Source organism: Natrix helvetica (assembly GCF_964273705.1).
Source record: "Natrix helvetica genome assembly, chromosome: 7".
Taxonomy (NCBI): domain Eukaryota; kingdom Metazoa; phylum Chordata; class Lepidosauria; order Squamata; family Natricidae; genus Natrix; species Natrix helvetica.
Window position 1 is genome coordinate 63,757,560 of NC_138558.1, and position 22,567 is coordinate 63,780,126.

General features: G+C 43.1%; 1 protein-coding gene across 1 annotated transcript; it reads right to left on the reverse strand.

The window, feature by feature from the left end:
* Positions 1-719: 719 nt before the first annotated feature.
* Positions 720-16,787, reverse strand: EXOC1L (exocyst complex component 1 like; the record flags this gene model as incomplete). Its single annotated transcript, XM_081959171.1, has 3 exons — positions 720-1,161; positions 3,828-3,958; positions 16,667-16,787. The coding sequence occupies 3 exons, from the start codon at positions 16,785-16,787 to the stop codon at positions 895-897; spliced, it is 519 nt and encodes a 172-aa protein (XP_081815297.1). The 3' UTR covers positions 720-894.
* Positions 16,788-22,567: the final 5,780 nt, after the last annotated feature.

Sequence of the window (22,567 nt, forward strand, 5' to 3'; positions counted from 1 at the left end):
GATGCAAATAGTGTGGGTTCCTTGCTTACACCAGAAGCTGGGATACAAGTATGTAAGGCAGTGGTGAGATTCAAATTTTTTTACTACCGGTTCTGTGGGCGTCGCTTGGTGGGTGTAGCCTGGTGGGCATGGCAGGGGAAGGATACTGCAAAAACCCCATTCTCTCCCCAATCTTGGGGGAAGGATACTGTAAAATCTCCATTCCCTTCCTACTCCTGGGGGAAGGATAGTGTAAAACAAAAGAAGACCTGGGACTCAGGAGGCAGCGAATAGATGGAGGCGGGGCCAGCCAGAGATGGTATTTGCTGGTTCTCTGAACTAATCAAAATTTCTGCTACCGCTTCGCCAGAACCAGTCAGAACCGGCTGAATACTACCTCTGTTGCAAGGCCACAATTCGTTTCATGACTTCACTATGCATATAAAATGCATCACTATGCATTTTGGCATCAACTTGCTGCAGAATCATTGGACCAAAGGCAGCAGAAATGTTTTTATTCAAAAGTCCACAGAAAATCATTGCAAAAAGGCAACTAAACTCCACAGAAATTCACTGCATGCATAGTTACAGAGGATTTATATACCGTGTGCAAGTCTTTGCGGCTTCTATTGGAAAGTTAGGAAAATAATACATAAAAGTAATACAAATCGGAGTGTTGTGTAGCTTTGCAGCCGAAATATATAAATGGCTGCTGAGAAGCAAGCCAGATAAGTTCAGTGGAGTTTACAGTTAACATGAACATGCTGAAAAACATTGGTTTTGGGAAATTGGCACTTAAACCTATTATCAAGACTGAATTGGCTAAAAATGTTATGAAAATTGAAACCCTGATATAGTACTGAATATCTAGCTTTTTGGTAGCCGTATTCAAATCTACAACTGTAGCTACAACAGTCAACCTGGCAGGGGACACAGAGATAGGCACACAAGATTGAATGCATAAAAGCAGATTCTCATAAGTACTAAGCAATCCCCATTATTTGATGACCAGAGTGCTGTGTCGTTAATGTAGGTAAAATCAAAGTTCACAATCTTCAGATCCTTTTGCAGGTACATCTCATTCAACTTGTTTAATATTCTTGCAAAGGTGTATTTAGATGCACAGCTGTAAGCTTCCCAAGTGTAAACTTGCTTGAAATGCATATCAAACCATGGATTATCCTAAAAGGAAAAAAAAACTGTTTTATTTGCTTCCTTTCTGCTCAGAAAGAAGATTCAAGCTAACGTAGAGTTTAAAATAACATGCAGATGTAAAGTAGCATCTATAAATCAATAGCAGTAGTCCTTGACTTACAGTCATAATTGGACCCAACATTTCCATTGCTAAGAAAGTTATTAAGGGAGTTTTTACAACCTTTCTTGCCACTGTTGTTAAGTAAATCACTGCAGTTATTAAGTTAGTAACATAGTTGTTAAGTGAGTCCTTGCTTTCCCATTGACTTTGGTTGTCAGTGTTGTGGCCTGACAGCGGACAGCGGAGCTGGCAGCAGAGTCAGACAGTGAGGAGGTTGGGGAGGAACGTGGGGCAGTCCTGGAGGCTGGGGAAGGCTCAGATGAGGGCTCTGCATCAGAGGCAGAGGTGGAGCCAAGCCTTCGGAGCTAGACAGCAGTGAGGCAGAGGAACAGCTAGAGCCTGTTCCCAGTGTGTGCATGCACAGGGCTGCCAGAAGAAAAGAACAGCTAAGAAATAAGGATCAACTTGGGAGTAAAGGGACAGGTGGACAGTGATTGGCCACTCCCATAGGAAATAAAAGAGGAGTGAAAGGGGAGTGGGTATTGCAGGAAACAATTCATTCAATCATTCGTTAGTTTGCTACAGGAGTGTGAAGATCTGTCCATGAATCTCAGAGACTCTGTGCCAAGGCTTTCCTTGCACAGCACTGTGTTTGGAAAATATTTATATGGCAGCTTTCCCAGCTAGATGAGGTCTGTGGTCATAACTCCACCTTTGAAAGACTGGTTACCAGGCCTTTGCTGAATGTGAATGAGAGGAATTCACATTCGTTTAATAAAAGGAGTTTTGTCAGGGCCAGGACTCTGACTCGTGCTTTTTGGAGAAGTCTAGGTCAGAACAGTCAGGTCACAAAATCAGATCACATGACTTGGACGCTGCAACGATCATAAATACATGCCAATTGCCAAGCATCCAAATTTTGATCACATGACTATGCTGATTGCTAAGGTGAAACATGGTCTTGTTACTTTTTTCCAGCACCATTGAAACTTCAGTCACGAAATGAATGATTGTAAATCAAGGACTATCTGTAAAATGTACGATAGAGAACCACTGCCCTTCTAAGACCTGGCCAAAAAAAAAAAAGAGAGAGAGAAAGATTTGCTTTGTACTTCTGACAAGCAGTGTACGGACAAAAAGAGCTCTTATCCACATACAAAATAAGGAAGGCGGCAAGAGAGATGATTAGAATATCAGATCAATTGTGGTTGGAAACCAGCTGCCAATTAATGAGATTTTTTAGTAAGGCACGCCGTCTAACTACGAATGTTTTGGAAGTTTTCCCAGGATAGCTTCAAATAGAGCAACAATTAACAATCAATCAAGGATGTGGCAAAGACAACATGAGTAAAGGCTCACTTCAGGGATGCTGAAGATATAGTGTCAAAATAGGCACATTCATGCCTATTCACATTCATTTTCTCTTTTTCATTTTGCAACAATAACAGTAATTTGCAATTGCTATATTCACAGTTAATGATTCAATTACCTTGCTTGGATGGAATAACCCTGTACTTCCTAGTATCCTGACTTCAAATAGGGGCAAAATCTTCTTGGAACTGCCAAAAGGACTTCCTTGTAGGCAGGCAGGGGTGGCTTCAAAAATTTCTCTAACTGATTTTTTGCCCGGTTACTGGGTGGGCGTGGCCATGTTGGGTGTGGCCTAGTTGTTCTCCTGCACCACGGGGGGGGGGGGGCATTTTCGCCTTCCCCAGGCTCTGGAGGCCTTCCTCGAGCCTCTGGAAGGGCAAAACGGGCCTGGTTTCAGCCTTCCAGAACTTCCAGGAAGCCATTTTCTCCCATTCCCAAGTCTCCACGTGGGCCCTGCACTTACCTCACATCCAAAACGGGCTGTGTGGAGACTCCTGGGCAGAGCAGGGTGGGAGGGGCAGGTTGGATGGGTAGGGCCAGCCAGTGGTGGGATTTGGAGGTTCTCCGAACCGGCCATAACGTTAGCTATGGGTTCTCCCAAACCCGGGCAAAACTGTAGCAGCCCCCCCTGTAGGCGGGAGATAGTTGATATCTTCTCCCTCCCCCTCTGTTGACCCTGGAGTGCTAGATCTTAACCTAAATGACCGCTTTTGGAACATTGGTTTGAAAGGGGGGGGGATGAAAGAGGCCATTTATGTTAACATCGAGCAGCCCTCTCTCAACAGAGGGAGAGGGAGAAGACACCCCCTATCTCATGACTACAAGATGTCCTTTCAGCAGTTCCAAAAACTTTCCTCCCCCATTTGAACTCTGATAGAGATCATCCTGAGGGGACAGATAAACCCTCAAGTGGCCTAAAGAGCTCTCAGGGAGAGCACTAACGACCAGATGACTGCAGAGAAATATGATCCTTCCAACCTCCCCCGCAATCCTGTCAGAACTAATCCTTCCATCACTCCCACCATCCTACCCCAACTGATGAAGCTTCTGCAATGAGAAGCAAAATGTTTCCTCAAGGAAAAAACAGTCCAGTTGTCTTTTGAAAAAGCATCTTTGAGACAACTATGACCTGGATGACTGAGAATCTCCACAGACGTTTACATCCTAGCTATTATATCATCAACAACAGAATATGTGCCTTATAATAAAATGCAGTACTTACAGTATCTGCCTCTTTTCCATCTATCATCTCCAAATCATCTAGAAGCCATTTTTCAGATATTTCATAGTTCTCATCAAGGCCAATTCTGTAGTGTTTTACCACAGATATTTGCACTTCTTTACCTTTTGACACTGCAGGATGAACAATTGGTTTACGTGCACAGTACATTTTCATACAGAATACAAAAATAAAATATTTATTAAGGAAAAAAAATGCCTTCTGGTAGCATTTGGTGAGTTAGGCCCAGCATTTCTAAGATTCAGCAATTACAGTTACTTTTAGCACTCATGCCATTTAAACTAATTAAACGTAATTAATGAAGGTATAGCTACGATATCAAAATGTACATATTTAAATAAAATATACAAACTGTCCATATTTAAACTTAAAAGGGCAATTTAAAATTAGATTTGAAGCATATTTACTTTGAAATAAATTGGAATTATTTCCAATCTACGACTGAAATCATAACACCAAATTCTTGGTTTCAACAATTTACTGATGGGTCAATGTTTGTACAATTTGTTTTTTATTTTAAATATAAGTAGACCTCATTGCATCTAATGTATTGCCGCTAAACTAATGTATTGCCACTAAACTACGCTAAACTAAACTAAACAGTTAAAGAATTTATGACGTTAATGCCCAATTTTACTTTTGTGTTGTGTCTTTTAGGTTGGAAATCTATTGGAATATAGAAGGGTTTTTAAAAAAAAATAATTACAAATTACTCTGAAAACTTTAAGTGTAGATCAGTGAAGACATGATTTTAAAGAAATAAGCAACCTAAAGTCATCTTCACTGACCAGCAAGACAAAGTTTTGAAATATAGGATAACATCTCAATGAAATAAAAGTGTAGCCCATATGTATACAAATTAGCTATTTTTAAATAGTTAGTGCAAACTATAAATCATGATACCAATACAACTAAAATTACAAGTTTAAAAATTTAAACACAATAAATATAGTGAGAATTGGTAAAGTTTAGTTGAAACTTTTAGTGATGATTAAAAATATTAAAAAGAGCTAATAAGAAATATAAAATCATTGTATTACTGAAATCATTTAAAAATATTTTTAGTATTATTCATGAAAACTATGACAGCAATGGGCAAAATATAATGTAAGGCAGGGGTGTCAAACTCTATTTCATTGAGGGGAGCATCAAGGTTGCGTTTGACCTCAATGGTCAAGGTGGGCGTGGCCAGGGTAGGTGTGGCCAGCTCGATGTCACTCTGGCGGGGGCGCCTGTGGTGGCCCAAGCGCTCTGCCAGCGAAAATGAGCTCCCAAGCTCCGTTTTTAGCTGTGATGGACTCCTGCAACCCTCTGCCAGCGAAAATGGAGCTCAGGAGGACCGTCTGCGGCCCTCCCGAGCTCCATTTTCGCTGGCAGAGGCACCACAGGCCGGTTCTTTTCCAGGGTAGCCCTGTGGGTGAGATCTAAGTACCCTGCAGGTTGGATCTGGCCCCGGGCCTTGAGTTTGACACTCCTAATATAAGGAAAAGGCCAAATCACTAGCCCTAAACTTTCTAATTACTCATATTTTACTTATATGGAGAACTGATACATGTCTCAGATCCGAAGTGTTTTCATTTGAATATTTGGAAGAAAATAAACCAAAGCCTTACTGGGAAGTATAAGCTTTATTTTGGTTTTTTACACGTTGCCCTTAAGTCAACTCAGCCTCTGGGATACACTAGGATCTGAAAGTGCAAGAGCCTTGCAGAGGGAGGTCATAGCAAACCATCTCCATATTGTTTGCCAAATAAACCTGTTAGATATTAGCAACTGTCATAATGATTTCCACCAAGATCCTCTGTTCCGGCGGGAACAGAGATTCAATCTCATTGGTCGAAGGTTCTGACAGCTCCCTATAAAACGGCTGCTGTCAGACTGAATCTTCGCTGGATTGTACATAGTTGTTCTGTTACAATAAAGAGCTGTTGTTGCCTAAGCCTGAGTCTGCGTTTCCTTTACCCAATCAAACAGTGGCAACGAAGGTGGGATTGGAAGGCAACTAGGCAAACCAAAAAGAGCATAGCAATCCAGCAAGTAAATCCAACCCGGAGTTCAGTGCGGCTTCGAGCAGCCATTTTTGAGTGGCTAACTCAAAACGCCCTCAGAACACAAAATGGCCATGCACGCCCCATCGACTCCATAAGACCCAGTCACTGAGCACTGGGAATCGTATATGCTGAACTTTGACTGCTTCCTCTAAGCCAACAACCTCATGGGCCTTTCTGAAGGCCGCAAGAAGAACATGTTCCTGGCTTACTGTGGACGGGAAGTGTTTGAAACAGCCAAAGATCTATCTGAGCCAACGCCACACCAATCGGTCGCTTGGTCAGTGCTCCAACAGGCGCTGAGGACACACTACACTCCCAAGCCGTCTAAGCACGTCCGCCGGCATGAATTTAATATTTGCTATCAAAAGGAAGGTGAATCAATCAATGAGTACATTGCAGCGCTAAGAAAGGTCGCAGGGTACTGTGAGTTCAGAGACCTAGACGAACTTATACTTGACCGCATCATATGCGGTGTGCGGGACATTAATTTACAGAGGAGATTACTTGCCAAGTCTAATCTCACTCTACAAATTGCCTTGGACGAAGCCAGGGCATCCAAATCTGCCGTTAAGTCTATAGAAACCCTGCAGCGCCAAAGCACTCCACAAGGTGCGTGAAAGAGCGCACGTGTATATCACGAGGCTATGGAGGCTGAGGGCTCAGAAAGCGAAGATGACAGCTGCCGAATGCGCAGTGTCCGCACCAAGCCACCACGCAAATTCAAACCACGTTTCCCGCTTTGCGCAAGCTGCAGAGGAGACCATGCCAGATCATTTTGCTGTTTCCACGACGCCATATGCCAGCGGAATTCCTTTTTTAGCGAAGGTTGTAGAGAGTGTGGTGGTACAGCAGTTCCCACGTCACCTGGAGGAAAATGATTATCTAGACCCGCGCCAGTCCGGCTTCCGACCCGGGCACAGCACGGAGACGGCCTTGGTCGCATTGGTTGATGATCTCTGGAGGGCCAGAGATAGGGGTTGTTCCTCTATCCTGGTCCTATTAGATCTCTCGGCGGTGTTCGATACCATCGACCATGGTATCTTGTTGCACCGGCTAGAGGGGCTGGGAGTCAGGGGCACCGTCTTACGGTGGTTTGGCTCCTACCTCTCTGACCGGACGCAACGTGTGTTGGCAGGGGAGCAGAGTTCGACCCGGAGGTCACTCACATGTGGAGTGCCACAGGGATCGGTGCTCTCGCCTCTCCTGTTCAACACATACATGAAACCGCTGGGCGAGATCATCCGTGGTTTTGGGGTGGGATATCATCTGTATGCTGATGATACTCAGCTATACATTTCCACCCCGAACCACCCCAATGAGGCCGTCGAAATGATGTCCCGGTGTTTGGAGGCCGTACGGGTCTGGATGGATGGCAACCGACTAAAACTCAACCCTTCCAAGACGGAGTGGCTGTGGCTTCCGGCCCCCCGGTTCAACCAGGTGTTTCCATCTCTGGCCATTGGGGGCGTGCAACTAGCCCCCATGGAACAGGTGCGCAATTTGGGCGTCCTCCTAGATGCCCGGCTGTCCATGGATGACCATGTAACAGCCGTGGCAAGGGGGGCGTTCCATCAGGTCCGCCTGATGCGCCAATTGCGCCCCTTATTGGACCGGGATGCCCTACGCACAGTCACCCATGCGCTAGTGACGTCTCGCCTGGACTACTGCAATGCTCTCTACATGGGGCTTCCCTTGAGATGCACTCGGAGACTACAGTTGGTCCAGAACGCGGCCGCGCGGGTGATTATGGGGAGGACTAGATACTCCCCTGTAACACCTCTCCTGCGCGAGCTGCACTGGCTTCCTGTGGTCTACCGAGTGCGTTTCAAGGTTTTGATTATGATCTTTAAAGCGCTTCATGGCACAGGACCTAGTTACATGCAGGATCGCATCCTGCCCCACACATCCCTACGACCAATTCGCTCACAGAGAGAGGGACTTCTCCGGGTGCCGTCCGCCAAACAGTGTCGGGGGGCGACACCCAGGAGCAGAGCCTTCTCTGTGATGGGCCCAGCCCTGTGGAATGACCTCCCCCGTGACATCAGGATTATTTCCGATCTCCGCTCCTTCCGTGTACAGTTGAAGACCCACCTCTTTCAATTATCTGGCCTGGCTCAACCGTAATTTTTCATATTCCTCCTGACTGTCTTTTTTAAATTTTAAATTTTTATTGTATATTGGGTTTTTATTATTGGGGTATGTTAATGGTTTTAATTGTCTAAATGTTGTAATCTATTACCTCCTCCGTGCATGTATGTCTTTGTATATATGTATGTTTATATATGTCCTAGTGTACGCCGCCCCGAGTCCTGCCTGGAAAGGGAGCGGCTAATAAATTCAAATTTATTATTATTATTATTTATTATCATTTTCTCCCAATTCAACATATCACACCAAGCGCTACCACAGGGAGAAGCCCTTCCGAGCTTCTCATGGGTCGCCGGCTAAGGTCCCACTTAGACCGGCTACACCCAAACTATTCTGCCTCATCGCCCCCAGACTCAACAAGCAAAAATTCAGAATTTTAGCTTAGGGGGTTCAGTTTATGCTCACAACTACGCCGGGGGAACTCTGTGGATTCCTGCCACAGTGATAGGCATCACCGGGCCTCGCTCTTATCTCGTAGAGCTCGAGGACGGTCGGAATTGGAGAAGGCACGTTGACTAACTCCATGGCCGCCTCCCCAACTCCACTCTTAGGCAGCCAGAGGTAACTTCTGCACGAGTTAGCCAAAGCCCTACCCAAAAGGAGCACCAAGTCACTCCTTCCACAGCCAACTCAAACCCAAAGACACCAGGATACTCATCTACTTGTGTTGCAGGCCCGCAGCGAGCTCCGAGCGAACCGGCTCTAGAAGCTCCAGCTGCGGCCTGTGAAAGGTTCCCGGAGTTTTCACCAGGCGAAGCTGCAGAGCCAACAGGTCCATCCGACCTGTCCGAAGAACACCCTCCAACTGAACTGCGCAGGTCTGGCAGAGCCACCAAAAAGCCCGCCTACCTGCGTGACTACGTCACAAGTTGGTTGATTCCATCTAAGAGGGGAGGGGTGTTAGATATTAGCAACTGTCATAATGGTTGCCATCAAGGTCCTCTGTTCCGGCGGGAACAGAGATTCAATCTCATTGGTCGAAGGGTCTGACAGCTCCCTATAAAAGGGCTGCTGTCAGACTGAACCTTCGCTGGATTGGACATAGTTGTTCTGTTACAATAAAGAGCTGTTGTTGCCTAAGCCTGAGTGTGCCTTTCCTTTACCCAATCTAACAAAACCTTCATCCAAGTAATTTTAAAAGTGACTTTATGACTTTTAAAAACTGGTGGTGTTCCTACAAATAATAGCCTTGGATTAGATCCAGATTACATTAGCTCTACTTAGTTCCTGTTAAAATCAATACTGAGCTAGCACATGACTTAATTAAGCTCCAATATGATTTTTATACGTAACTGCCTTGCCTCATTTACAGAACTTTACTAGATCCAGATGGCAATGTTTTCCTAGCCCCTTCTTCGTATTTTTCAGATTATTGTTTCAACCACAAAATATATTAAGGTGGGGGAGGGGGGGCTTTTTGTCTGATTTCACTAAAGGTTATAAATGCAGTTAATTTAAGTTGGAATCAAATTTAATGATTTCAAATGTTTACCAGATATATGCAAGTGTTTATGCTTGTATCATAATTTATTTATTTATTTATTTATTTTATTCGATTTATCAGTTGCGCCCTCTCCGCGAAGGGACTCGGGGCGATGTACAATCAAATATATAGGCGTGTGGCAAGGAGGAGGTAAATACATCAACATTTAACAATTCAAATAGAAATAAAAGCCACAAAGTTAAGATAAATAACAGTAAAACTACAACAATTAAAACAGTTAAAATACCCAAAAGATTTAAATTTACAGTTTAAAATTGCCAGGGAGGTTAGAGAGTTCTAATTAAGCCAGGCCGGCTAGTTGGAACAGGTGGGTCTTGAGTTTCGTGCGGAAGGAGCGGAGATCAGTCGTTGTCCTAATATCTGGGGGGAGGTCGTTCCAGAGGGCTGGGCCCATCACAGAGAAGGCCCTACTCCTGGGCGCCGCCCTCTGGCACTGCCTAGTGGACGGCACCCGGAGGAGTCCCTCTCTGTGAGAGTGGATTGGTCGCAGGGATGTAATTTTCTGGATTTGCACACACACACACACACACACACCGCAAACTGCAGTCACTTTTGCAACTTGAAACTCCATGACAAGAAGTTGCTTCCAAATTTTATAAGTGACTTAGCACTGAGTTCCTTTTCAAGGATGAACTGTCTGGAGGAGGTTTTGCTAGGTATCCCTGAAATTCTGCTACTTATTCCAATTCATTGGAATTATAACCAAAAAAATATGAACAATATTTTGAGAGGTCTTCGAATTTTTGTTATAACTTCTCAGAAGTCCGAGGTAGTCAAGAAATTCAAGAGAACAGTTCATAGAAAAGATCTCCAAACATAAAAGTTGGCATTTGTTATTCTTAATTTCAATTGGGGTGATTTTTTTTTGGTTCATGCAACTCTGTTAATAACAATACATCTTTTATACATTGATTACATGAATGCATTCTTAGGGGAATGGTGTTATTGTATTTTAACAATGTACTTGCTACATTATTTTTTACTATCTAGTTGCATATATTATATTAAATAATGACTTGAACTCAGCCACTATTATTTATTCAACAAAGCTTACTTGAACCAGTCAAGACTTAATGAAGATATCCTGCTTGAGCAGAGGGCTGGACTAGAAGACCTCCAAGGTCCCTTCCAGCTCTATTCTGATTGATTGATTGATTGATTGATTGATGACTGCCTTATGACAGATAAAAAATGCTGTATAAGAATAAAGGAACAACATATCTCATGACCTCAAATTTGGAGGTAATTAAAAGCAGATTTTTTTTTCTCACAGGTACATTTCCTTAAAAGGAGGCAATCAGTTTATATGTCACTTCCCTCAGCATCTGACTCTGGCTGGCTAATTACAATTAAAAGAACATCCCCCAAATCTGACCCAGAGCCCTTGGACCCCACATTATAGGAACAATGTAGTACCTATGAATAGATAGGTACTGATCTATAAAACCTCTATGGCTTGGCATCAAGATTCCTACAGCATTGCCTTCTCAGAAACTAGAAATTTGCACTCTTGTCTTTCTTTGAAGCAGCATTCCTCTTGAGATATCTGATTCCAATTTTACATGGATTTAAAAACATAATTAAAACCTAGCCTTTCCAGCAGATCTTGATGACATGTACAGTATGTTATAAAGTGTTCCACATAGAATGTTGAATGGTGTTTGAATTAAGTTAGCTTACAGTTCCTGACAAACAATTGTGATTTATTTCTTACTGATTTTTACATATATTTTGCACTTTACTTTAAAGAACAGGGGGGTGTAAGGTATCCAGTCAATTACAATTGAAGTAGCATGAGATCCTTGCATATCAAACAATCTGAATATAACCTACAAATGTACAATCTGAATGTGCAGTGTTTCTGAGACTCTGTGTAAGTAGTGCAGAAGCACAAACACCCATGCATGCAAATCTATATGGTCTATTCAAATGGGATATACAATATATCTTCCCCTAAACTCTCGTAAAGAAACAAAGATAATATTATATAATATATCACGATCTGTATAGAGCAGTGGTTCTCAACCTTCCCAATGCCGCAACCCTTTAATACAGTTCCTCATGTTGTGGTGACCCCCAACCATAAAATTGGTGTCTCAGTTCCTAAGCCCATTGAAAATATATGTTTTCCAATGGTCTTAGGCGACCCCTGTAAAAGGGTCGTTCGACTCCCAAAGGGGTCCCGACCCACAGGTTGAGAACCACTGGTGATAGTTCGCCTGGTGCGCCAATTGCGCCCCCTACTGGACCGGGATGCCCTACGCACGGTCACTCATGCGCTGGTGACGTCTCGCCTGGACTACTGCAATGCTCTCTACATGGGGCTTCCCTTGGGACGCGCCCGAGGACTACAGCTAGTCCAGAACGCAGCCGCGCGGGCCATCATGGGGAGTACTAGGTACTCCCATGTAACACCTCTCCTGCGCGAGCTGCACTGGCTGCCTGTGGCTTTTCGGGTGCGTTTCAAGGTATTGATTACCATCTTCAAAGCACTCCATGGCACAGGACCTAGCTATCTGCGGGATCGCATCCTGCCGCACACATCCCTGCGACCAATTCGCTCTCACAGGGAGGGACTTCTCCTGGTGCCGTCCACCAGGCAATGCCAACGGGCGACACCTAGGAGTAGGGCCTTCTCTGTGATGGGCCCAACCCTCTGGAATGACCTCCCCCCGACATTAGAACCACCACCGACTTCCGCTCCTTCCGACAAAAACTAAAGACTCACCTGTTTCGATTAGCTGGCCTGGCACACCCATAGCTTTTACCTCCTGGCAGATGTATTTTAATTGGTATTTTTGGGGAACCATTTTAAATTTAACTCTTTGGGGTATTTTTAAGGGGTTTTTTAAAGATTGTATTTTAAATACTTTACTTTAATGTACAGTTCTTTTAACCTCCTCCGTCTAAGTATCTAACTATTTATGTATTTAAATATCTAAGTATTGATCTATCTATGTATCTTTTATGTATTGACTGTACACCGCCCCGAGTCCCTTTTGGGAGAGGGGGCAGTCTATAAATATGAATAAAAGTAAAAGTAAAAAGTAAAGACTGAAGGTTTTACACAATTTCCACCACCAAGGTAGAAATCTCTCTATTTTAGCACACTGTGTTTATTTATTTAGCAAAATTATATGTCCATCTGTATTATACAAAATAATCCTAGATGGGGCACTGTGTGTTTGTGTATGTTCCAGCATAACTCTGGAAGGCCTCAAGCAATTTCAACCAAACTTGGTACACAGATGACTTACTCTTTGAAAACAAATTCTGTGGGAGTAAGACATCCCCAACACCTCTCGGTGTGTAGGTGTGTGTGTTTGTATGTGTGTGTGTGTTCCAGCATAACCCTGGAATGCCTGGTCCACTGAAACGAAAAGGAATGAATTATATCTATAGTGTCAAATCACAGTACTTTTGACAGTGATAGTGTGCATAAGTGTGATAGTGTTAGGATACAGCCTGTTGTGCCTTAAGATGGCGTTTACTGTACAGCACAGTGGTGTTGCCATGGTAATGGCTTCACACTACTCCACAAGGGGGCTCCAACCTAATACATAATTAGGATAAATAAATGCCCGGGCAACACCGGGTTATCAGCTAGTAAGAATATAAAAAATGATCTTATCCTGATTCAGATCCTTTGGTGCATCGGAATATCAACTGAACTAATTGGCAGTTCTTCATGGTTTTAGATTGGTGGCATACAAAAAGTCCCTACATACTTTCTTAAACAATAAGAGATCCTCAGCAATATTCATCTCAGTGATAGACAGCACATAGCTAACCTTGGTTTATTTCAGAATCTAACTAAGGGTAACTGTGGCTAGAATTTGTTTGGGGAAATCATATAGAAATTCTAAAGCTGTAGGATAGACTGGGGAATCAAAACCAAAACAATAACAACATCCATTCCCGTCTAAGGCAATGACAACCCTCTTGCTGTGACATTGCCAAAAAAAATTCTTGGATGCAGAAAGCAAAAGTCAAGCTTGACTTAAGGGTGTTTTTATTTTTCTTTACTATTTATCTACTTTCAAGTAAATAAAGCTATAACTGTCATTTAACATCATTATACCGAAGCAAAGGTCAGAACATGCCTAGGGCAATTTTAATTACTTTAGTCTCCTACTTTCAAAAGTAGCACGAAAGACTTTTCTTTAAAAAAAATAAAACCATAAATCCTTTTGATACGTGAACAGCTCCTCATTGAGAACCAGTCTGATGTAGTGACTAATGCATCAGGTTAGAAACAGTGAGACTGAGAGTTCTAATCCTGCCTTAGGCACAAAATCAGCTAGGTGACCTTGGGCCAATCACTTTCTTTTCAGTCCTAAAAAGAAGGCAATGGCAAATCATTTGTGTAAAACGCTTCCAAGAAAACTGCGGGGACTCGCCAAGCAATCTTCGAGAATCAGATACAAGGGAATGGGAGGGAAAATCTAGATTTTAGTGTAATTTAGCAATCGCTTAGATTTCTTTCAAAATTAGTTTGTGGAAATTTACATAGAAAATTACTGAGCAATTCAATGATCAATCCGATTGATTGGAACCGGTCTCCTTCTGAAGTTAAAGGGAATGAGGTGAGAAGCACAGGGAGTGAATGCTAAAATAGATTTCAGTGAGCAAAACAGATTCTGAGTTTTAGAATGATTTTTCCCCAATATTTGCTCAGATTTTATTTCCAATGGCAAATCTGCTTGGATGCACAAAACAAAAGGGACGCCTGCAGGAGGGAGCTCAGGATGGGACAGATATTCTTTTTCCAATGGATATCTTGACAATGCATGTGTGTCCCAAAGGGGTTCACACCAAAGAAATGAAGCAATATTCAGTTTAAGAAATCATTCACACATAGATGTATACGGTATTTTATTATGTATACGGTATTTTAGCTTCTGTCTGTACACCGCCCCGAGTCCCTTCGGGGAGAGGGGGCGGTCTATAAATTTAATAAAATAAATAAATAAATAATAAAATAGATGCATACAAGTTTGTGTGTGTGTGTGTGTGTTTGTGCGTTATCTTGAGGAAGTTTCTTATTTTTTATGCATGACTTTCCTCAGAATTGATAACAACTTCCTGTCAGGTTTTTAACTACAGATAGCATGGCATAATTTCTTTCCATTTTTTAAAAAAAGTATCCATTTATCTGATTCTGTCCTTTACTTCATTAGATATAACTAACCGATAACCCAGTGTTACCCGGGTATTTATTTATAAGGGAAAAATGTACGGACCGAACGTAATTTCTAATGTTGGATTTTCCCTCTTACCAGAAGGAGCCCCCTTGTGGAGTACTGTGAAGCCGTTACCATGGCAACTCCACTGCACTGTACAGTAGAAGCCATTTTACTGCAGTACAGTAGAAGCCATTTTAAGGCACAACAGGCTGCATCTTAGCAGAACACCCCACCCCCGAGAGGTGTTAGGGGTGTCAAACCCCCATAGTATTTGTTTCCAGAGAGTAAGTCATCTGTGTACCAAGTTTGACTGAAATTGTTTGAGGAGTTCCAGAGTTATGCTGGAACACACACACACACACACACGCACACGGACAGATGTGAAGTTACATTTTGTCTTATCCTTTCTAACATTCCAAGCCCAAATTCTGCACCAATCCTCTCTTGCTGCTTTGGATATAGTACTCTTAGTGATATTATAGGAGCTCCTTCAATAGTTCAGGGGGAAAAAGTCATCCTTCTGTATCTACATTCTTTGCATATCCTGCATTAAGAAATATTTAGCAACGTAAAAAGTTACAATCAGTGTCTCTTCTTATTAATCTTTACTTAATATGTTATTCAGTGAAATCAATATTGCATACAGCTTAGGACTTACAAAGCACTTATTTTAAAATAGTGATAACATATCACGAAAAGGAAAAATCATTAAGTCAAAACAATGGAGTACTCTAAACAAACATGCAGAGGTTTTTTGGCTAAGATATTTTTTCTACGATAGTATCAGATATTTTATAGAGATGGACATACTGCTGATCAGTAATACTTCGCTTAATTATAAAAATGGGTCAATGAGTGATAATTAGATTTGCAAAATAAAAAGTGACTTGCATAAGTTATTGGGCTCTAAAATATTAATGTCAAAATAACAACTTATAGTCTTATTTATATAAGAAGCAAAAATAAGAGGAAAGGGTTATTACATAATATAAATAAAAATGTCCGAACTAACCACTTTTAAAGCCATATATCAAATGTGTTTTACTAACATATAATTTATATTTTCACTGTTTCTCTTTAGAAAGATTTAGTCTGCTGCTTTCTATGGGAAAATAACATTTCTTCTAATTCAAAAATAATCAATGCGGTCCTTTTCAGGTAGGAAGTTAATAAAACAGACAGTTCAATCCTAAATATATTGATCTAAAATTACTTAAATGTGAATTACTTTCACACAAGGATGTTTACTATTTCAGTTAGCATTTGAGGAAATTCAATTTCTCAAGCAAGTATCTTTAATCCACCACCTTAGCAGTAAGAATTTACCGACTAGACATCTAAAACATTTATCAAAAAAGTGAATCACATTGAATTTTCGGGAGAAGGGTACTGTCTAATACTATAAAAGTGATTGTACGATGAATTTAGATTATTAATATTTAAAATCCATGCTTGTGCAGTTGATTAGCCTTTTAATCCTGAACACCTTAAAAGCCTAATACCAGTCAGTTACTTTGAAGGAAACTATATTGATTTCAATACATCTTAATTCTAAGTACACGCATTAAGGTTTTTCTGTCTTATTTTAGACTGTTATGACATTTATTGAAAATCCTTATAAATACAGCTATCAGATGTAGATCCTGTCAGCTTATAATACTTAACTACTTTAGTACATTCAAAATATCAAGTATATTTAAAGCATCTCACTTGCAGCAATTATGCAATAACAATATATATTTATATAGCAGTATATTTCCTCTCTAGCAGATAAAAGAACTGAGGCTAATAGAATAGTATTTTTTTCTGAGAACACCAAGTTAGTTAATGGCTAGAATCAATTTTGAATCAGGAAAATACTCTTATACTATAACGAATGGATAAAAAACAATTAGAGATAGTTAAGTTTCCTTATGTCCCAACCCCATTTACCTGAAGCACAGAGATAAAACCGATCCTGGCCCGAACACTCAATTTCAATGAACCCGTACAAATTTTGCCCTAGAGTTCTGAATAGCTTCTTGTTGAGATCCTCCTTCAACAGGGATGACATTGCCTGGATTTGTGTCCCAATTAAGGATGTTCTGTTTCCACTCCTTTCGCTTCTTCTATGATGTGGATTGATTGCTCCAGAGCTTAGAAAGTCAATTCTGCCACCAAACCATCAAGCCACCAGGTTCCAGTTGTCCAGCTTGCTAGCTAGAGAAGCAGCAGTAGCATTCAGTGTCCAGTACCTCCAAAGATCCTCTGCTCTGCCATAGTTTGTTGATGGGAATAAATATCCGCTCCTATGGGATTTAGCAGCCCCCTGGCTATTATGGGGCAGCAGAAGCATTGTTAACCAAAGTAACACAAGAGCCCCATTCGCGCTAACAACGTTTTGTTTCCGTTATCCCATAGCTGCCTGGAGGTATTGATTGAGATGAATTTCCATTTAGAGTTAAGATTGTTGGCGAGAGACAGGAGCAGAAGTTACATCTCCTCACACGCCCTCATCTGCAGAGCTGCCGCTTTTCCTGAACACTTAACTTTTCCCACAAGTGTACGTGCATCGTTTCAGAGGGAAAGGAAAGGCAGCCAAACCTTCCAATCGGTTCAGAAAAAAAAGCTTTGATATTATATCTAAGTCTCCACTCTTAGGACGCAGGAAAAATCTCTGTCAACCAGGTTATAGTACCGTGGGAAATCACCCCTTCCTTGCTAGTACTTCATCACAGTAATTAATATGTCAGTAATATAAATACTTTCCAATTCTGATCGTTCATCTCCTTCAACTATCTAGAATGCAGTGCTCATCCCTCTGCAAAGAGTTTATGATGTCTTTATTTATTCTACGCAGCCCTCGTTATTTCTCTACTTGATTTATTTGTAAACTGTTCTTATATAAAACAATTCACCCCCTTTTTTAGGAGGGTGAAAAGAAAAAAAAAGGATCAGAAAGTATTAGACTAGCAAACTACACAGCTACCCAATGCTTGGGGGAAAAAGAACTAGAAAAAGAATCCACATACCTTGTTGATATTTAATAAGTCATTAATATCATTGAATATCCATTATTAATATAATTAATTCATTTTGGTGCTCGTTAACTGTTTTTTTTTTTTATATTCACCTCATCTTTCAAAGACAATGAGTAGAATAACGCCATTAAAACCTCTTTTTACAACTGATGTTTAAATCAACTTTGTATTTTTTGGTGCCATATGGATGTAAGTCAGTAAAATACAAACCGTAAGTAAATCTGTTACATTTTCCATTTAAACGTAGTGTAACCGCAGTCTTATCTATATCTGTATGGGAATAACTCTCAATCAATTCAATAGATGCTATTTCCTGATAAGAATTCACAGCTTTACAGCCAAGCTTGGAATTCCAAATAGCCAGTACAGAATAAACATACCATAATCATATTAAATGCAGTTTAGTTAGCTTATTAAAATATTGTTACAGGAGATAATTGGCAATTAAAAAAACACCTTTGGATTAAAAACAAGATTCTCTGGCTACCTTTGAATTCCTAATCCCAAATTCACACATACATGTACCATCTAAAATTGATCAATCACAATTTCGTTGCGAGAACTGTGCATAGGCTGTACAGTTACGTTTTGAATTCAGCTTGTTAGGTGAACCCAGATAATTGGATTACTGGTACTCCTCAATTTACAAAAGTTCATTTAGTGGCCGTTCAAAGTTCCACGGCACTAAAAAGTGACTTATAACCGTTTTTCACACTTACAACCATTGCAACATTCCCATGCACACGTGATCAAAATTCAGATACTTGACCACAGACTCATATTTATGATGGTTGCAGTACCCTGGGGTAGTGGTGGGTTCCAGTCCCCATTGCTACCGGTATGCTGCGCGTGGGGCCGGAAGTCCTAGTTGTGCACATGCGCGGCGTACGAATGTGCACACCACTGCCTCTGTGATACCCAGCTGCTCGGCGGAAGCTGTGCAGGCGCCACATGCTGTGCGTGCATGCACAATTGGCCAGTCATGTTATAAACAGTTATGGAATGCGGGCGGGCAGGTGGGCCAAACAAGCCACTGTACCAGTACAGTGTTCCTGGCTACTACCTGTGCGGCCATACCAGGTCGTACCGGCCGGAACCCACAACTGCCCTGGGGTCATGTGGGGTCCCTTTTGACAAACAAAATCAATGGGCAAGCCAGATTCCCTTAACCGTGTTACTAACTTAACAGCTGCAGTGATTCACTTAACAGCTGTGGCAAGGAAAGTCATAAAATGCAGGCAAAGTTCACTTAACAACTGTCTCGATTAGCAACAGAAATATTTTGAGCTCAATTGTGGTCATAAGTCACGGACTACCTATAATTGACGGTGCTTGATTGTCAACCCTCAACTATTAGGCAAAATTGAAACAGACAAACTCTGTCAAGATTCTTTTGCACAGCACTGGAAATTCATCTCCAGCAACAATATTAAAAAAAAAAGAATACCTGAATGTGCTTTTTTTGTTTTTGTCTCACTTTTGCATGCTTATTTTATCACACCCTCAATGAAGGTGCTTCCCTAAACCAATTAAACTTCAACGTTCAAAGGAGGTTTGTAAATTATACATAATGTTCCACTTAATGGAGGAAAACCAACTAATTTTATTAAAATGAATATTGTGGGGAAAATAACATTGTTCTGGGCAGTGGTGGGATTCAAAATTTTTAACTATTAGTTCTGTGGGCATAGCTTGGTAGACGTGGCATGGCTTGGTGGGTGTGGCTTGGTGGGTGTGGCAGGGGAAGGATATTGTAAAATCCCCACTCCCTCCCGATTAGCTGGGAGAATAGATGGGGGCGGGGCCAGCCAGAGGTGGTATTTACTGGTTCTCTGAACTACTCAAAATTTCCGCTATCGGTTCTCCAGAACGGGTCAGAACCTGCTGAATACCACCTCTGGTTCTGGGAGAGGAGAACAACAAAAACAGCACGGGCCATATCATGCATGTAGACAGGGATGGGTTTTGGTGGGAGTTCAAACTCATGTTCTTTAACTCTGGCACGTCTATTTGAGATCGGTTCCCCTCAAAATGGTAGAAATCTGCATTCAGTTTTCAGTGATTCCTCCAAAATAAGATTCATGGAATGAAAGAGTTCAAGGGACCACAATGATGACATAATCTAACCCACTGCAAAGGGCAGGAAAACTAGTACAGTAGAACATTCTCCGAGCTGCACACTGGACATTTTTTTTTAAAAAATTAAATACTACTCTTTTTAGAGCTATCTAGGCTTAAGAGAGTTTTTCCTCTTTTCTTTCTCCTGGGCAAGTTCAGATATGTGTGTAGGGCAGCGGTTCTCAAATAGTGGGGCGCGCCCCCCTGGGGGGGCGCGAGGCTCCGTAAAGGGGGGCGCGAAGGCTCCCTTTCCATCTGGGTGCAACGGCGGCGAAGGCGTGGGCGAGGCATAATATATCCCGCCTGGAAGTGGCAGCACTTCGGACTGTGGATTTTCATTGGAGCCGCGGGCTGGAGCTGTGCAAGAAGCCTGCTCGGGCGGGGGTGGGAGGGAGGGAAGCATGGGACCGCCCGTCTTCGCCACCGCGTAGCTCGCCTCCCCGCCAGCAGCTCTCCCGCCAGCATTCCGTCTGGAAGCTCCACCGCAACAGCCGCTGTTGGGGAAGGGACAAAGGGGCGGCGGTCGCCCGATCTTGCCACCGCCACCCCTTCGCCCCTGGTAACGGCGACTGTTGTGCTGCTGCTTCCAGCTGGGATGCTGGAGGAGCTGCTGGCAGGGAGGGAGGGAAGAAGGGCAGAAGGGAGGTGGAAGGAAGGAAAGAAAAGCAGACACGCCGGAGGGAAAGAGGAAAGAAGGCAAGCAGGCAGGAAGGAGGCAGAAGGAAGGAGGGAAGAATGGAACTGGAAGGGAGGCAGGGAAGGAGGGAGGGAGAAAGGAAGGATAGGAGGATAGGGAAAGAGGAAAGAAGGCAGGCAGGCAGAAGGGAGGGAGGTGCAAGGAAGGAAGGAAGCATAGATAAGCAGGAGGGAAAGAAGGCAGGCAGGCAGGAGGAAAGAGGAAGGAGGGAACTGGAAGGGAGGCAGGGAAGGAGGGAGGGAGAAAGGAAGGATAGGAGGATAGGGAAAGAGGAAAGAAGGCAGGCAGGCAGAAGGGAGGGAGGTGCAAGGAAGGAAGCATAGATAAGCAGGAGGGAAAGAAGGCAGGCAGGCAGGAGGAAAGAGGAAGGAGGGAACTGGAAGGGAGGCAGGGAAGGAGGGAGGGAGAAAGGAAGGGTAGGAGGATAGGGAAAGAGGAAAGAAGGCAGGCAGGCAGAAGGGAGGGAGGTGCAAGGAAGGAAGGAAGCATAGATAAGCAGGAGGGAAAGAAGGCAGGCAGGCAGGAGGAAAGAGGAAGGAGGGAACTGGAAGGGAGGCAGGGAAGGAGGGAGGGAGAAAGGAAGGATAGGAGGATAGGGAAAGAGGAAAGAAGGCAGGCAGGCAGAAGGGAGGGAGGTGCAAGGAAGGATGCATAGATAAGCAGGAGGGAAAGAAGGCAGGCAGGCAGGAGGAAAGAGGAAGGAGGGAACTGGAAGGGAGGCAGGGAAGGAGGGAGGGAGAAAGGAAGGATAGGAGGATAGGGAAAGAGGAAAGAAGGCAGGCAGGCAGAAGGGAGGGAGGTGCAAGGAAGGAAGCATAGATAAGCAGGAGGGAAAGAAGGCAGGCAGGCAGGAGGAAAGAGGAAGGAGGGAACTGGAAGGGAGGCAGGGAAGGAGGGAGGGAGAAAGGAAGGATAGGAGGATAGGGAAAGAGGAAAGAAGGCAGGCAGGCAGAAGGGAGGGAGGTGCAAGGAAGGAAGCATAGATAAGCAGGAGGGAAAGAAGGCAGGCAGGCAGGAGGAAAGAGGAAGGAGGGAACTGGAAGGGAGGCGGAAGGAGGGAGGGAGAAAGGAAGGATAGGAGGATAGGGAAAGAGGAAAGAAGGCAGGCAGGCAGAAGGGAGGGAGGTGCAAGGAAGGAAGCATAGATAAGCAGGAGGGAAAGAAGGCAGGCAGGCAGGAGGAAAGAGGAAGGAGGGAACTGGAAGGGAGGCAGGGAAGGAGGGAGGGAGAAAGGAAGGATAGGAGGATAGGGAAAGAGGAAAGAAGGCAGGCAGGCAGAAGGGAGGGAGGTGCAAGGAAGGAAGGAAGCATAGATAAGCAGGAGGGAAAGAAGGCAGGCAGGCAGGGGGAAAGAGGAAGGAGGGAACTGGAAGGGAGGCAGGAAGGAAGGGAAGGAGGAAGGGAGGGTGGAAGGAAGGATAGACAAGTAAGAGGGAAAGAGGAAAGAAAGCATGTGACTACGGTGGGAGACGAGGAAAGACCGGTGTGCTATGTTATGCAGAGGTGTACTTATAACAATTTTATAGACAAATGATACTATTTACAGTCGCGCGGGGGGGGGGGGGGGGCGAAATGTTTTCTTCTTCCTAGGGGGGGCATGACAGAAAATAATTGAGAAGCACTGGTGTAGGGTAAGGTCAAGATGGCAGCCACAATGGTGCAATCAAAGCTCCGTTGGGTTTTCTGACGTGTTACACAGTAACAACACAGACCATGTATTTCCTTTGCCATTAGGACACACAAAACAGGGACCCCCTAAGTAGAGCTTCAATTGCACCCCAAGGCTGCCATATTGACTTTCTGGTCATCAATAAAGGAGAATATTTGTAGCTCAGGGTTGAAAAGAAGATCATACATAAAAAACAATAGAGTTGAAAGGACCCTGGAGGTCTTCTAGTCCAAACCTCTGCTTGAGCAGGAGATGCTGTTGTCCAGTCTTTTTGAAACCTCCACTGATGGAGCACCCACTACTTCTAAAGGCAAGCTGTTTCATTGGCT